Source organism: Physeter macrocephalus, chromosome 4, assembly GCF_002837175.3.
Source record: "Physeter macrocephalus isolate SW-GA chromosome 4, ASM283717v5, whole genome shotgun sequence".
NCBI classification, from domain to species: Eukaryota; Metazoa; Chordata; class Mammalia; order Artiodactyla; family Physeteridae; genus Physeter; species Physeter macrocephalus.
In genome coordinates, this window is record NC_041217.1 from 44,298,567 (window position 1) to 44,312,005 (window position 13,439).

Consider the following 13,439-nt stretch of genomic DNA (forward strand, 5'->3'; position numbering starts at 1 on the left):
AGCTTTTCCTGATTTTTTTATATGCCTCTTATATTTCTGGGAGTTCTAATTTGGTATAGTTAGTTTAGTTTATTTTGAATATAAATCTTTATCTTCATACTTCATTTTGGAAAAAAAGTATCATTTTTCTTAAATTGCTTAAATCACAAATTATTATTTTTCCTAAGTTTTAATTGTGCCCTCTGTATTCTCCTATGTTCCCTTTTTAAAAATTAATAAACTTTATTTTTTTAGAGCAGTTTTAGGTTCCCAGCAAAATTGAGCAGAAAGTACAGTTCCCATGTACCCTGTTTCTACACACACATAACCTCTCCCAGTATCAACATCTTGCACCAGAGAAGTACATTTGTTACAACTAATGAACCTACCTTGACATGTTATTATCACCCAAAGTCCTTAATTTACATTAGGGTTCACTCTTGGTGTTGTACATTCTATGAGTTTTGATGCATGTATAATGATATGTATCTACTATTGTAGTATCATACAGGATAGTTTCATTGTCCTAAAAATCCTCTGTGCTCCACCTATCTCTGTTTTCTTTTTAAACTTTTCTTGTTCTCTGGTACTATTTTGAACTTCAGCTCCATTGTGGAATAGAGTTTTGCCCTACAACCCTGAAGAAAAATATTAAAACAATCAAATCTGATCACAGTTCTTTTTTTTTTTCTCACCCAACTTCAAACAGGTGATGGAAAGTGAAGAGTTCATGTTGCTTCCAGCCAATCAACTCATTGATATAATATCTAGTGATGAACTAAATGTTCGCAGTGAAGAACAGGTGTTCAATGCAGTGATGGCCTGGGTTAAATACAGTATTCAAGAAAGACGTCCTCAGTTACCCCAGGTATGATGGAAATGCTTCTTTAAGTAACTGTTTTATACTGGATGAAATAATATGTATTTGACTTGCAAAAAAAGAAACAATCTTCACTAGCCTTCATATTAGACTGTAAAAAAGACCATCTCTTTCCAAATAATCAAGGAGATAAGTGTTAAGAAGCATTTTAAACATTTATCATTATGAACTTTTTGCTCCTTTGCTTCTTCTGTTTTGCATCAACTCTAGGTTTGGGCCATAGCACAAATCAGAACTTAAATGATACAAAATGAACAAAAGAAAGCAAGGATAGCAATTATCATGCTTCCCTTCCCTATGGCTTGGAAATCCCACCACAGTTTGAAGAGTAAAGAATTATATGGGTCATAAGTGGTCACTAAATGAAATATTTAATGTTTTTGTTATTATGATGATAGTCCTTAGCAATTTAATAGGATATTCTTCTAGATTGTTAATTAGAGTACAGCCACGTGAGCTAATTAGAGAAGAGCTTGTAACAACATACTGATGAAAGCATAAAGTAGCATTCTAAAGTGATATTAGTGTGCTTTCAATTTTCTGATTATTCTAATTACTGAGTTGGTAGTTAGAATAAATTTAGTATTTATGCCTTCCCTCCATTTTCATTGTTTATTAGTTAGATCAATTAATTAATCCAATTAGATCTCAAAATAGTTGGAAACACAGTAGGGAGCATGGGTTATGTATTCTCTTAAATATCTTGCAGATGGGAGTTTGTGCCTTTAATAGTGTTTATTATCTCATAGGTGCTGCAGCATGTTCGTTTGCCTTTGCTTAGTCCCAAGTTTCTGGTGGGTACTGTAGGCTCTGATCCCCTCATCAAAAGTGATGAAGAATGCAGGTATGAATGACCCTGGATGGGAAAAATCAAAAACCAAACATTCCTGTCCTCTCCTAATTTCCTTATTTGTATTGCTTCCTAAATATTGTGTTTTTTAGTGCTGAAATCAAGGCAGTATTTAACTGGTTTTTCTTCTGGGCTAGGGTCAAAAGGAGATGGAAAGAGATGACTGAACTTACAGTATTCCATTCCATTAGTTTTTTTATGTGTGGTATTTATTGGTGTAGAAGTGGCAATAAAGCAGTAGATTTCTAAGATTTAATGCAAGCTTGAGTTTGAAGAGGCAATTCTCCGCTAATACATCTTTTCTTGAGATAAATAATGCTCTTGACTCCATCAAAAAAGTATATGAGGAGCGCTTTTTCATTCCATCACATATGCCTAGTTAGGGAATAGGATCAGCCTTGCTTTCTGAGATCGTGAACAGAGTTAAAGGTCTACTACACCCCTAAAGTAGCTATGGAAAGATTTCCACTAGAGCTTGGTGAAGCAGTTTCATAATGTTTTTTTGACTGAAAGAAACTCTAAATGCTTTTACATGATAAACAAACAGAACACCTACTTTATTGGGCTATCTCTGTACTATATACAAAATTTAATAAACTACTTTTCCACTTGACAGATTTTAAGGTTCAGTTTCAAATCTTAAACCATACGGTGTTTTTAACTATTGTTTCCCAGCATGTTCCATATATAAAAATGAAAGAGTGAGTCAGAACTCTCTTTAAACTATACCAACCTTTGGATCTCCCTTCGTGACTAAAGAAACTTGTTCTAGAATCAGGAATCTCTAGAACAGAGATAGGACATATAGATTCATTTGCATTTCTTCTATAATCTGAAGTGTATTCCTTTAACAGGAGATGTTAGAGGGGGGTTTTAGGTGTTTACCTTTTAAACTTAAAGACAAGTGGCAATTAATTCCCCCAAAATATTTATAACAGCAGAAGGAAAACCACATGAACTCTGGATGCTGACATCTGAAGAAACAATACAAAGGTGCCCCTCTCCCATAAAATATAAATTTGAATTGTACTGATTCCAATGCAGAAATTCAAGATACTTATAAAGTCACATTTAAAAGAAGCCTGTTCCTGATATCCTGACCTTATTCTTTACTAGCTGTGTGACCTTTTTCAAGTTACTTAAACCTCTTTCTGGTACAGTTCCTTTATCTATAAAATAGGGATAATAACAGTACCTATTCCACAGGGCTGTGGTGGAGATTAAATGAGTTATTATGTATTAAGCCCTTATTATTGTTGTTACTATTTTTTTTTTTTTTTTTTTTTTTTTTTGCGGTACGCGGGCCTCTCACTGCTGTGGCCTCTTCTGTTGCGGAGCACAGGCTCCGGACGCGCAGGCTCAGCGGCCATGGCTCACGGGCCCAGCCGCTCCGCGGCACGTGGGATCCTCCCGGACCGGGGCACGAACCCGCGTCCCCTGCATCGGCAGGCGGACTCTCAACCACTGCGCCACCAGGGAAGCCCTGTTGTTACTATTAATTTTGTGTTGGCCGCTAAGTATTAGCTCTATAGTACTCTTTCTAGGAACCCTTGAACAACTTAATTAAAAACCAGTAATTAGGAGATCACAGTCTTTGTTTTTAGCTGAGGAAGCTAGAAAAAGTTCTTGGCCATCAGCTTGGGATTTTGGGGGGTTTTTGTTTGTTTTTGTTTTTAGCATAAATAAACTCAGATGAGGCCTTAGCAAAGCCATATACTGGAAGTACATTACTGGGTCATGCCTGGGACTGGTCCAGCAGGAATAAATTACTCGATGTAATATAAAGTAAATAGAGAAATGAAAATATAGTGTAGTTTAGGAAACACTTTCAGAGTTGAGAAAGAACAGAGTAACAGATTGAATTTGCACTAGTCACACATTGAATCACTCAAAGGACTCAAGTGAAATAAGTACATAAATAGTTTGAGTTAGGATATTGTATTTAACAAGTGTAATTACTAGGTTCTTCTCATAAAGTACCTTAAAAGAAAAAAAAAAAACTGTTCATCCTCAGTAGACTTGTTGAGAATAAACTATTCACACAGTACCAGATAGAAAATTAATATTAAATGACAATAGAGTGTTTCTTTTTAGCAATCCAGTTTTTGACCTAGTTTTATTACTTTAATCTAGCAAATATCTAGTGTCATGGCTGATGTGCTACTTTGCCAGTATCCTGCAAAATCTAGTAAAATTCATTAGAAAGCAGTAACTATGCAGGCTGATAATTAAGTTGTAATTTTTAGTTTCCCATAAGTTATTGTTAGGCTCAAGCATGTTGAGTTTTAGGCTAAATATGCGGTAAGATATGAAGTCATGATGGAAATACCAATCAATTCACAGCTCACAGTGTGACTGGCATCATTGCTCTCATGTTTGTTACCTTTTTAATGTTGGCTGGCATTCATGATTTGGTTTGATTTATGCTTGCTCCCCTTTGCCATCTTACATATTCCTTAACCATATTGGGATTTGACTACCAATATTATTTAGACATTTGGAATAACGGCAGAATTTTTCCACAGAGATTTGGTAGATGAGGCTAAAAACTATCTTCTATTGCCTCAAGAACGACCACTAATGCAAGGACCAAGGACAAGACCACGGAAACCTATTCGATGTGGAGAAGTACTCTTTGCAGGTTTGGATCTTAATATACTGTGACTAAACCGAATATTTTCCCACTTGAGAGACTGTCATTTGAGTAGTCCTTTGGTCAGTTGTGATATCTGTAAGAAATGCATAATTTATGATGTGGACTTCCCTGGCGGTCCAGTGGTCAAGACTCCGTGCTTCCACTGCCTGGGGCACAGGTTCAGTCCCTGGTTGGGGAATTAAGAACCAGCATGCTGTGCAGCACATGGCCAAAAAAATAAAATATTTTTTTTAATTGTAAAAAAAAATGTTCACACCTTTTAAAAACAAACAAACAGAGAATAACTTATAATGTATCTTGACTCTTAACTCATGATCCAACACTGGTGCTCTGCAAAAGAGTGCTGCATTTTTATATAAATCTAAAAATGTCATGCAGTGGATGTTTTGTTATAATAAATCATATGCTTGAATTTATATTCCAATGTGCCAGTCACCTCATAATTACATGGAACTGTCAAGAAACATTATCTTACATTAAACAGTTATACCCTTTCCTAGCTCTCCTGAGCTAGATTGAGCCCAAGACATCCTGCTGTATCATTCTGCTCCCACTGTCTGCCCCTAAATAGCTGAGAACTTTCAATCTTAGATATTTCACTTCTGTGCACATAAATTCAGCTCTCTTAGTCACTTGAATAACAACTTTCTCACTGTTTGGTAAAACTTCTCACTAGTTCTGTCTTAGTCCATTCAGACTGCTATAACAGAAAACCATATACTGGATAGCTTATAAACAACAGAAATTTATTTCTTATAGTTCTGGAGGCTGGCAAGTACAAGATCAAGGTGCTGTCAGATTTTGGTGTCTGGTGAGGGCCCACTTTGTCCTTCTTAATAGACTCCATCTTTTCATCTTTTGCTATGTCCTCATGTGGAGGAAGGGGCATGGGATCTCTCTGAAGTCTCTTTTATAAGAGTACTAATTCCATTCATGAGGGCAGAGCACCTCCCTAAGGCCTCACCTCCTGATACCATCACATTAGGAATAGATTTCAATATATGAATTTCAGAGGGACACATTCAGTCTATAGCAAGTTCTTTCTCTTCAAAATTTTTTTCAAATCCTGATTCATGGAACTAGCTGGAACCTATTGTATTCTTTGTATTTATGCTCCCACATTTCAGTAATTCCATGGCTATTAAATGTAGGCTACCTCGGATTCTGTTTTATATGTTAAGTGTTCTATTCCTTTTCATCAGGGAATTCTATGTAATCACTGGGGCATAGTATCCTTTCCCTTCAGCCTAACCACTTGCCTATCTTTTTCCCTTCAATTTTATTTTCTCTTGGCATGTGGGAATGTATTTTCCCTTACATTTTTAGAAGAAAAATTTGATAATTTATATTTGAGATCTCCTTTTTAAATTTTTTCATCTAAATTTCTTCACATAGAGGACTGTAGCATTCCTTCAAGAAGAAAATTATGCCACATTTTCTTTTTCTGTCTAATCCTCATCGGGCTTTTTCCTTCTCTTTTGAAAGCATTCCTTCATTCCTGTTTTAGATTTCAAAACTTGATTATTAATTCATCATGTACTGAATTCTCCCATACTCCCAGTATCCTATGTCTCTGTTTATTGTTATTAATAGATTTATTTCTATTATCATTCTTGTTTATTCCTATGACTTTCATTCCTATATATGCATGCACAGGTACATATTCACATACTCAATGTGGGTTTACTTGCTTGCATGCTCACACCTATGTACATCTGCCTCCTCACTCCCACATACCATCTATAGTTGCCATAAATTGGTGAATAAATTCATTGCCAGATCTGGTTAAGTTCCCAGGGAGGTCTTTATAACATTTGTTTAGCTTTGTTGGTTAAACTAGATAAATTATATTGTTAAAGGTCTTTTATTTATAAAAGTAGCTTATGTGCCAGCTCCCTATACATACAAGAATGCTGTAAATTACATCAGAGTTTCTGTTTCCCCAATTATGAAAGTCAGCTATCAATTTTTTTTTTAATTAGAAGGATGCAAGATCTAATTATTTGGTACCTAAGGTTTATTTTCATGATGTCATGTTGGTTTCAGGAATTCTAGTACTAGTAAGGCCATCTTTGTGGGGGTATATCCATTGTTATGAAGATCTATTAACTATTTTATTTGGCTGTTATGGTACCTGGAGAAGGGATGACAGTATACTACTGTTTCATCAGCCTCAGAACATTCTGGCAGTGAATTAAGAACTAGATTAAGGAAGAGGGGAGGATAATGGGAACTCAGGAGAAAATGGAACAGAAGAGAACCTTCCTATGCTCAAAAGCTAGAAACTAAGCCAAATAGGTTTATGGAAAGTATAATATATTTCAGGTCCAGGGTTCTTTATGGATTCAGTGGGGGTTACCAATCCAGTGGAACTAGACAAGGTACACCTTTGGGGATGCTGAGAGACAATAATGTAGCTCCATTAAATAGAAATTTAAACTTGACTTGAATTACTCAACAGCTGCCATCTTTATCCTGCTGATTCCCACCATATTCTTCCAATATAACATGATTATAAATTGTCAGGTGCCATGTTTTCAATGTGTAACCGTTCACTAAAATCTCATTTGCCTGTGTTGATTAAATCATTGTATTAATGAAATCACACTTTGCCTTCTTTAGAAGCCAGTTAAATTAGATCAATTTCATGATCTCAAACTCTTGCTAGTAATCTCATAATTTCATATTGCTGATTGGGTATCTGATTCCTCTACTATATTTTTAACTACTTCAGAGCAAGGACCATTTCTGATTTATTTTTGTAGTTTCCAGATTGTATAGCAATCTTGTCAGAGCAGGCATCAATAAAGATTAATTGCATGCTGTTGATCTTGAGGAACACTAGTGAGAAATTAGCATTGACCCATCAAGATTAATGGAAAAGGAAAATTGGAAAACAATAATGGATTGCTAATGTCACTTAGTGCATGAAAGATAACCTATTTTTATTTTTTTTTAATATTTATTTTTTAACTTTATTTATTATTTTTGGCTGTGTCGGGTCTTAGTTGCAGCATGTAGGATCTTCATTGCAGTATGTGGGATCTTTCATTGCGGCACGGGCTCTTTGTTGCAGCACACAGCCTTCTCTCTAGTTGTGGGGTGTGGGTTTTCTCTCTAGTTGTGGCGTGGGCTCCAGAGCATGTGGGCTCTGTAGTTGTGGTGCACAGGCTACAGAGCATATAGGCTCTGTAGTTTGCAGCACGCAGGCTCTCTGGTTGAGGCACACGGGCTCTGTAGTTGTGGCACGGGCTTAGTTGCCCCGCAGCATGTGGGATCTTAGTTCCCCGACAAGGGATTGAACCCGTGTCCCCTGCACTGGAAGGTGGATTCTTTACCACTGGACCACCAGGGAAGTCCCATGATAACCTATTTGTAAATAACACTTTTTAAAAGTTTTTCTGATTATAGAAGTGAATACACATGAAATATAGAAATATTTGTCAACACAGAAAAACATAAAGAAGAAAAGTTAAATCGTCTGTCACCTCTTTTACACTATTAAAGTTTCCTTTTTCATTTGTAGAGAAAAACCATTAGGTCCTTTTCTTTACAACTGTATTGGTTTTCCCTGCTTTCTCCGTCTTTTTATGCTATCCAGATCTGACCTCTATTCTTGAGTGATACTGTTCCACTGACATTATTTTAGATCTTGACCCACCTGTCTCTACTTAAAACTTAATCCTTAATTTGCTTTGGTTTTTATTGCAATTTTTTCATTATCTTTGGAATGCCAACTTACCAGTTCTTACTTAACTTTGGAAAATTGAGTCTTCATTTCTTCATCCTGGAAGCCTAAGATCAAATCTATAATCTCAGTAGTTTTATTACTCAGCATTTTACTCCTACTGATGTCTTCTGGCTTGTCCTCTTGTTTTCCATTAGGTTTCTTGATGCTTCTCAATTCTGTGCTTCTGTTTTGTTGGGGATTTTTTTTTTTTTTTTTTTGTATTCAGTGCAGTGATCCTCATTCCAGACACTTTGTGAAAGTTGCCTACATTAAGGTAACACTTTTTGATCAAATCTGTCTGTGAAGTAATTCTTTTCGCAGTCAACATCTCACGCATATAAAACTATATGTCACCTTTTCAGCAATATTTTGTCTTAAGTACATCACTTAACACAAATTGAGAGTTCTCACAGCAGAAACTATGCATACACTTTATCTTGCTAAGTACAGTGTACTGGCTTGTAATAATAACTTAGCTAGTTCTGTCCCCGTATGCCATCACCTGCTGCCTTGGAAATCATAATGCACATAAAATTGCCATGAGGCAGTGGGATTGAACAACTTTTTCCTTTTCTTGTTTCCCCAGGTCACAGGAAAGGTTTAAATTTGATTTCCTAATGGCCTATTTTTTTTTCTTTAGTATCAAAGAACACAGATTATGAAGTGATATTAACTTGATTTGGAGCCCTGTAATCCAATAAAAAGCTGGATTTAATAGCTTTCATTATAAATTGTGCCTGAGGTTTAATAATTAGTCTGTTTGATTTGTCTCAAGTGCTTATAACCCTCACATTTGCAGTCAAATTTTATGTTGGAAGTTAAGATGTTTTCTCTGATATTGAAACTCCAGGCATATATCCCAGAACAGAATTCAAATTTAAGCAAATTAATATATACAAAACTTACTGTGATTTATTATTAGTTGAATATCCTAATTTAAATGAAGTCGTAATAAAATAAAATGTATACAGCATATTGAGATTTGAAATAAGGAATGAGTTTTCAAATCCACCAGAAGAAGGTTAGAAACATTACCATTTTATTCTGGCTCAGGAAGTTATTGAGACCTCCAAGAAACCATTAGTTTTCAAATGTTTTGAGGTTAAGTTATCCTTAGACTTTACTTTTTAAGCTCCAGAATCTAGCTCTTATTTTAGATTGAAATAGAGATGATTTTAAAGAATAACAAATTAAATTTATCTGCTATACTTACACTATTTTTCAGGGAACACTCAGAGAAGTTTATTGAACTCAGTTTGAACCTGTTATTCTGAGTATTACTTACTTATGAAAAATGTAATTTCTTCAAAATGTTTTCAGATCCTGAATGTCACGTTGGATATTGTAGAATTCAGTACAGACTGCAGATTAAACAGAAGGCAAAACATTTTATAAGTCATAAGAATTTTTGTACTATTTTTAGTCACAAGATGAGGTCATGAGTAGATGAGCCGAAATCCCTCTCCCTTAATAGAATAAAAGAAAATTTTTTTGAAACAGGCTTCTGAGGTATGGTTCTTCTTTTGGTTTTTGTTAATACATTACATTTATGTAGAAGCAACAGTCAAGCCCTAGTTTTCTAACTAAATTCAATGTTCTAGCCATTAAATGCCACATTACTTCCCAATATAATTTGAATTGGTGTCCTTGCCCTCCTCTGTAAAATGGACCTAATACTAACTTATTTAGAAAATTTTAAAGATTATAGCAATCCCAGTGGAATAAATAAAAATCATAACATGTTTTAACCTGCTTCTTGAGGTGTTTGGTAAGTCCAAGCATTAGGACTTAACCAAATAAAAGTTAGCAGTGAGTGATACATTCTATGCTTTAGGACAGGTATTCTCCTGACCATCTCTGTTACTTCCTCAGTTGGTGGTTGGTGCAGTGGAGATGCCATTTCCAGTGTTGAACGATATGATCCACAGACCAATGAATGGCGAATGGTAGCTTCAATGAGCAAAAGGCGATGTGGAGTTGGGGTCAGTGTTCTTGATGACCTGTTATATGCAGTAGGAGGCCATGATGGGTCCTCTTATCTCAATAGTGTTGAAAGGTAAGTAGGGTCAATTTGAAATTTTTTTCTCTCCTATTCATATTGTTTTGTTTCAGATGTTAATTAGAAACAGATGTAACATGTTGCTTTAGTTTTGTGTCTGGCACTAGCTGGCAGCCTAGACCACTTACTGTGACATACAAGTCCTTTATGATCTGACCTCCACCTGTTTTTCCAGTCTGTCCCCCCGGCACACCACTATTCCCTAAACACACTAGTGCAGACCCACCAAATTGTTTGCAGTTCCTTAGACATGCTGTGCTCTTTCATGCCTCTTTGCCTATATATATGCATGCTATTTGTTCTTCCCTGGAATATCTTTTCAAGATTCAAATGCTACTTCTTATATAAAGCCTTCTCTGGCACCATACAGACAAGTTAGTTACTCAGTCCTCTGATCTTTCACAAGTATTTTGAACATACTTATACATATCACATTGGCTGTAATTGTTTATTGAAATGTCTTTTCCCACATCTGTGACAATGCCTGGCACACAGGAAACCTACAATAATTTATTTTTTAATAACTTCTAGCTTCTTGTTCTCATCCAACCCTTTTTCATTCAGCTGTGTTCTTGATACTTACCAAACATATCTATGAAACCCTGCAGCATATCAAGATCTAGAGATACAGATTGTATAGTTGAAAAGAAAAAAAAACAACAACAGAGATATCAGCTCCATAGAAGTTTAAAAAAAAAAGTGCACTTAAAAACAAATTGAGTTAACTAAATAAGGGTGGAAATGATTACATATTTACAACTTAATAACAGTGAAGCCCATAAATATCAAAATGTGTGGTCTGCAACTAAAGTAATATTCAGAGGCAAATTTATATACATTATAACTTATGTGCATTCATTTTAAAATAAGAAAGATGGGAAAATAAATCATGCTTTTAAATCAAAAAGTTATAAAAAGAGCAACAAAACCCAAGAAAATAGAAAGAAGAAATTAACTGGAAAGAAAAATTAATGAAATTAAAAACAAATATATAGCTACAAAAGGAGAAATTTGATAGGTTTTTTTTTTTTTTTTTTTTGCGGTACATGGGCCTCTCACTGTTGTGGCCTCTCCCGTTGAGGAGCACAGGCTCCGGACGTGCAGGCTCAGTGGCCATGGGTCACGGGCCTAGCTGCTCTGCAGCATGTGGGATCTTCCCGGACCGGGGCACGAACTCGTGTCCCCTGCATTAGCAGGCGGACTCTCAACCACTGTGCCACCAGGGAAGCCCTGATAGTATTTTTTTTAATTAAAAATGAAGAGGGGGACCTTCAAGATGGTGGAGGGGTAAGACGTGGAGATCACCTCGCTCCCCACAAATACATCAAAGATATATCTAGAAGTGGAACAACTCCTACAGAACATCTACTGAATGCTGGCAGAAGACCTCAGACTTCCCAAAAGGGAAGAAAATCCCCACGTACCTGGGTAGGGCAAAAGAAAAGAGAAAAAACATAGACAAAAGAATAGGGATGGGACCTGCACCTCTGAGGGGGAGCTGTGAAGGAGGAAAAGTTTCCATACACTAGGAAGCCCCTTCACTGGCGGAGACAGGGGATGGTGGGGGAAGCTTTGGAGCCACGGAGGAGAGCACAGCAACAGGGGTGCAGAGGGCAAAGCGGAGAGATTCCCGCACACAGAGGATCGGTGCCGACCAGCACTCACCAGCCCGAGAGGCTTGTCTGCTTACCCGCCGGGACGGGAGGGGGCTGAGAGCTAAGGCTCCGGTCCGATCACAGGGAGAGGACTGGCAGCGTGAACACAGCCTGAAGGTGTTAGTGCACCACGGCTGGCTAGGAGGGAGTCCGGGAAAAAGTCTGGACCTGCCAAAGAGGCAAGAGACCATTGTTTTGGGCGCACAAAGAAAGGCGATTCCTTACCTCTGTGCCCACAGAAGGCAGAGCACTGCGTAAGCGAGCTCCAGAGATGGGCGCAAGCTGTGGCTATCAGCTTGGACCCCAGAGATGGGCATGAAATGCTAAGGCTGCTGCCGCTGTCCACTAAGAATCCTGTGTGCAAGCACAGGACACTATCCGCCACCCCCCATGGAAGACTGTGCAGCCTGCCACTGCTAGGGTCCCGTGATCCAGGGACAACTTCCCCAGGAGAACGCATGGCATGACTCAGGCTGTTGCAACGTCACATTGGCCTCGGCTGCCGCAGGCTCGCCGCACATTCCAATTATGACTACCGTACCCCTCCCTCCGTCCAGCCTGAGTGAGCCAGAGCCCCCTAATCAGGAGCTGCTTTAACCCCCTCCTGTCTGGGTGGGGAAAAGGGGCCTGAGGTCTTGGTGGGGAAAAGATGCCTGAAGGCGAACTACACAGAGGTGGGACCAAAACCAAAGCTGAACCCCAGGAGTTGTGCGAACAAAGAGAAAGGGAAATTTCTCCATGCAGCCTCAGGAGCAGTGGATTAAATCCCGACAGTCAACTTGATGTACCCTGCATCTGTGGAATACCTGAATAGACAACAAATCGTCCCAAAATTGAGGTGGTGGACTTTAGGAGCAACTGTAGACTTAGGGTTTGCTGTCTGCAGCTGATTTGTTTTTGATATTTATGTTTATCTTAGTTTAGTTTTTAACACTTGTTATCATTGGTGGATTTGTTTATTGGTTTGGTTGCTCTCATTTTTAAAAAATTATTATTTTTTATGTTAATAATTTCTTTTTACATACTTTATTTTATTTTACTTTATTTTTTTCTTTCTTTTTTCCTCACTTTTCTTCTGAGCCGTGTGGCTGACAGGGTCTTGGTGCTCCGGCCTGGTGTCAGGCCTGAGCCTCTGAGGTTGGAGAGCCAAGTTCAAGACACTGAACCACCAGAGACCTCCCAGCCCCATGTAATATCACTCAACGCTAAGACCCAGCTCCACTAAAGTTAAACAAAATGAGAAGACAGAGAACTATGCAGCTGATGAAGCAGCAAGGTAAAAACCCACCAGACCAAACAAATGAGGAGGAAATAGGAAGTCTACCTGAAAAAGAATTCAGAGTAATGATAGTAAAGATGATCCAAAATCTTGGAAATGGAATGGAGAAAATACAAGAAACGTTTAACAAGGACATAGAAGAACTAAAGCGCAAACAAACAATGATGAACAACACAATAAATGAAATTTTAAATTCTCTAGAAGGAATCAAGTAGAATAACTGAGGCAGAAGAACGGATAAGTGACCTGGAAGACAAAATACTGGAAATAACTACTGCAGAGCAGAATAAAGAAAAAAGAATGAAAAGAATTGAGGACAGTCTCAGAGACCTCTGGGACAACATTAAACTC

At 37.5% G+C, this 13,439-nt stretch overlaps 1 protein-coding gene across 2 annotated transcripts in view; it reads left to right on the plus strand.

Annotated features, from left to right (window-relative positions):
* The window catches only part of KLHL20 (kelch like family member 20), a 72,886-nt gene that overhangs the window by 43,092 nt on the left and 16,355 nt on the right, over nucleotides 1-13,439 (plus strand). For both annotated transcript variants that reach the window (XM_024133697.1, XM_055084168.1), the window contains 4 exons: nucleotides 689-847; nucleotides 1,609-1,703; nucleotides 4,235-4,350; nucleotides 9,968-10,151. In XM_024133697.1, coding sequence (XP_023989465.1) covers nucleotides 689-847; nucleotides 1,609-1,703; nucleotides 4,235-4,350; nucleotides 9,968-10,151 — 554 coding nt within the window. The remainder of the gene's footprint in view (nucleotides 1-688; nucleotides 848-1,608; nucleotides 1,704-4,234; nucleotides 4,351-9,967; nucleotides 10,152-13,439) is intronic.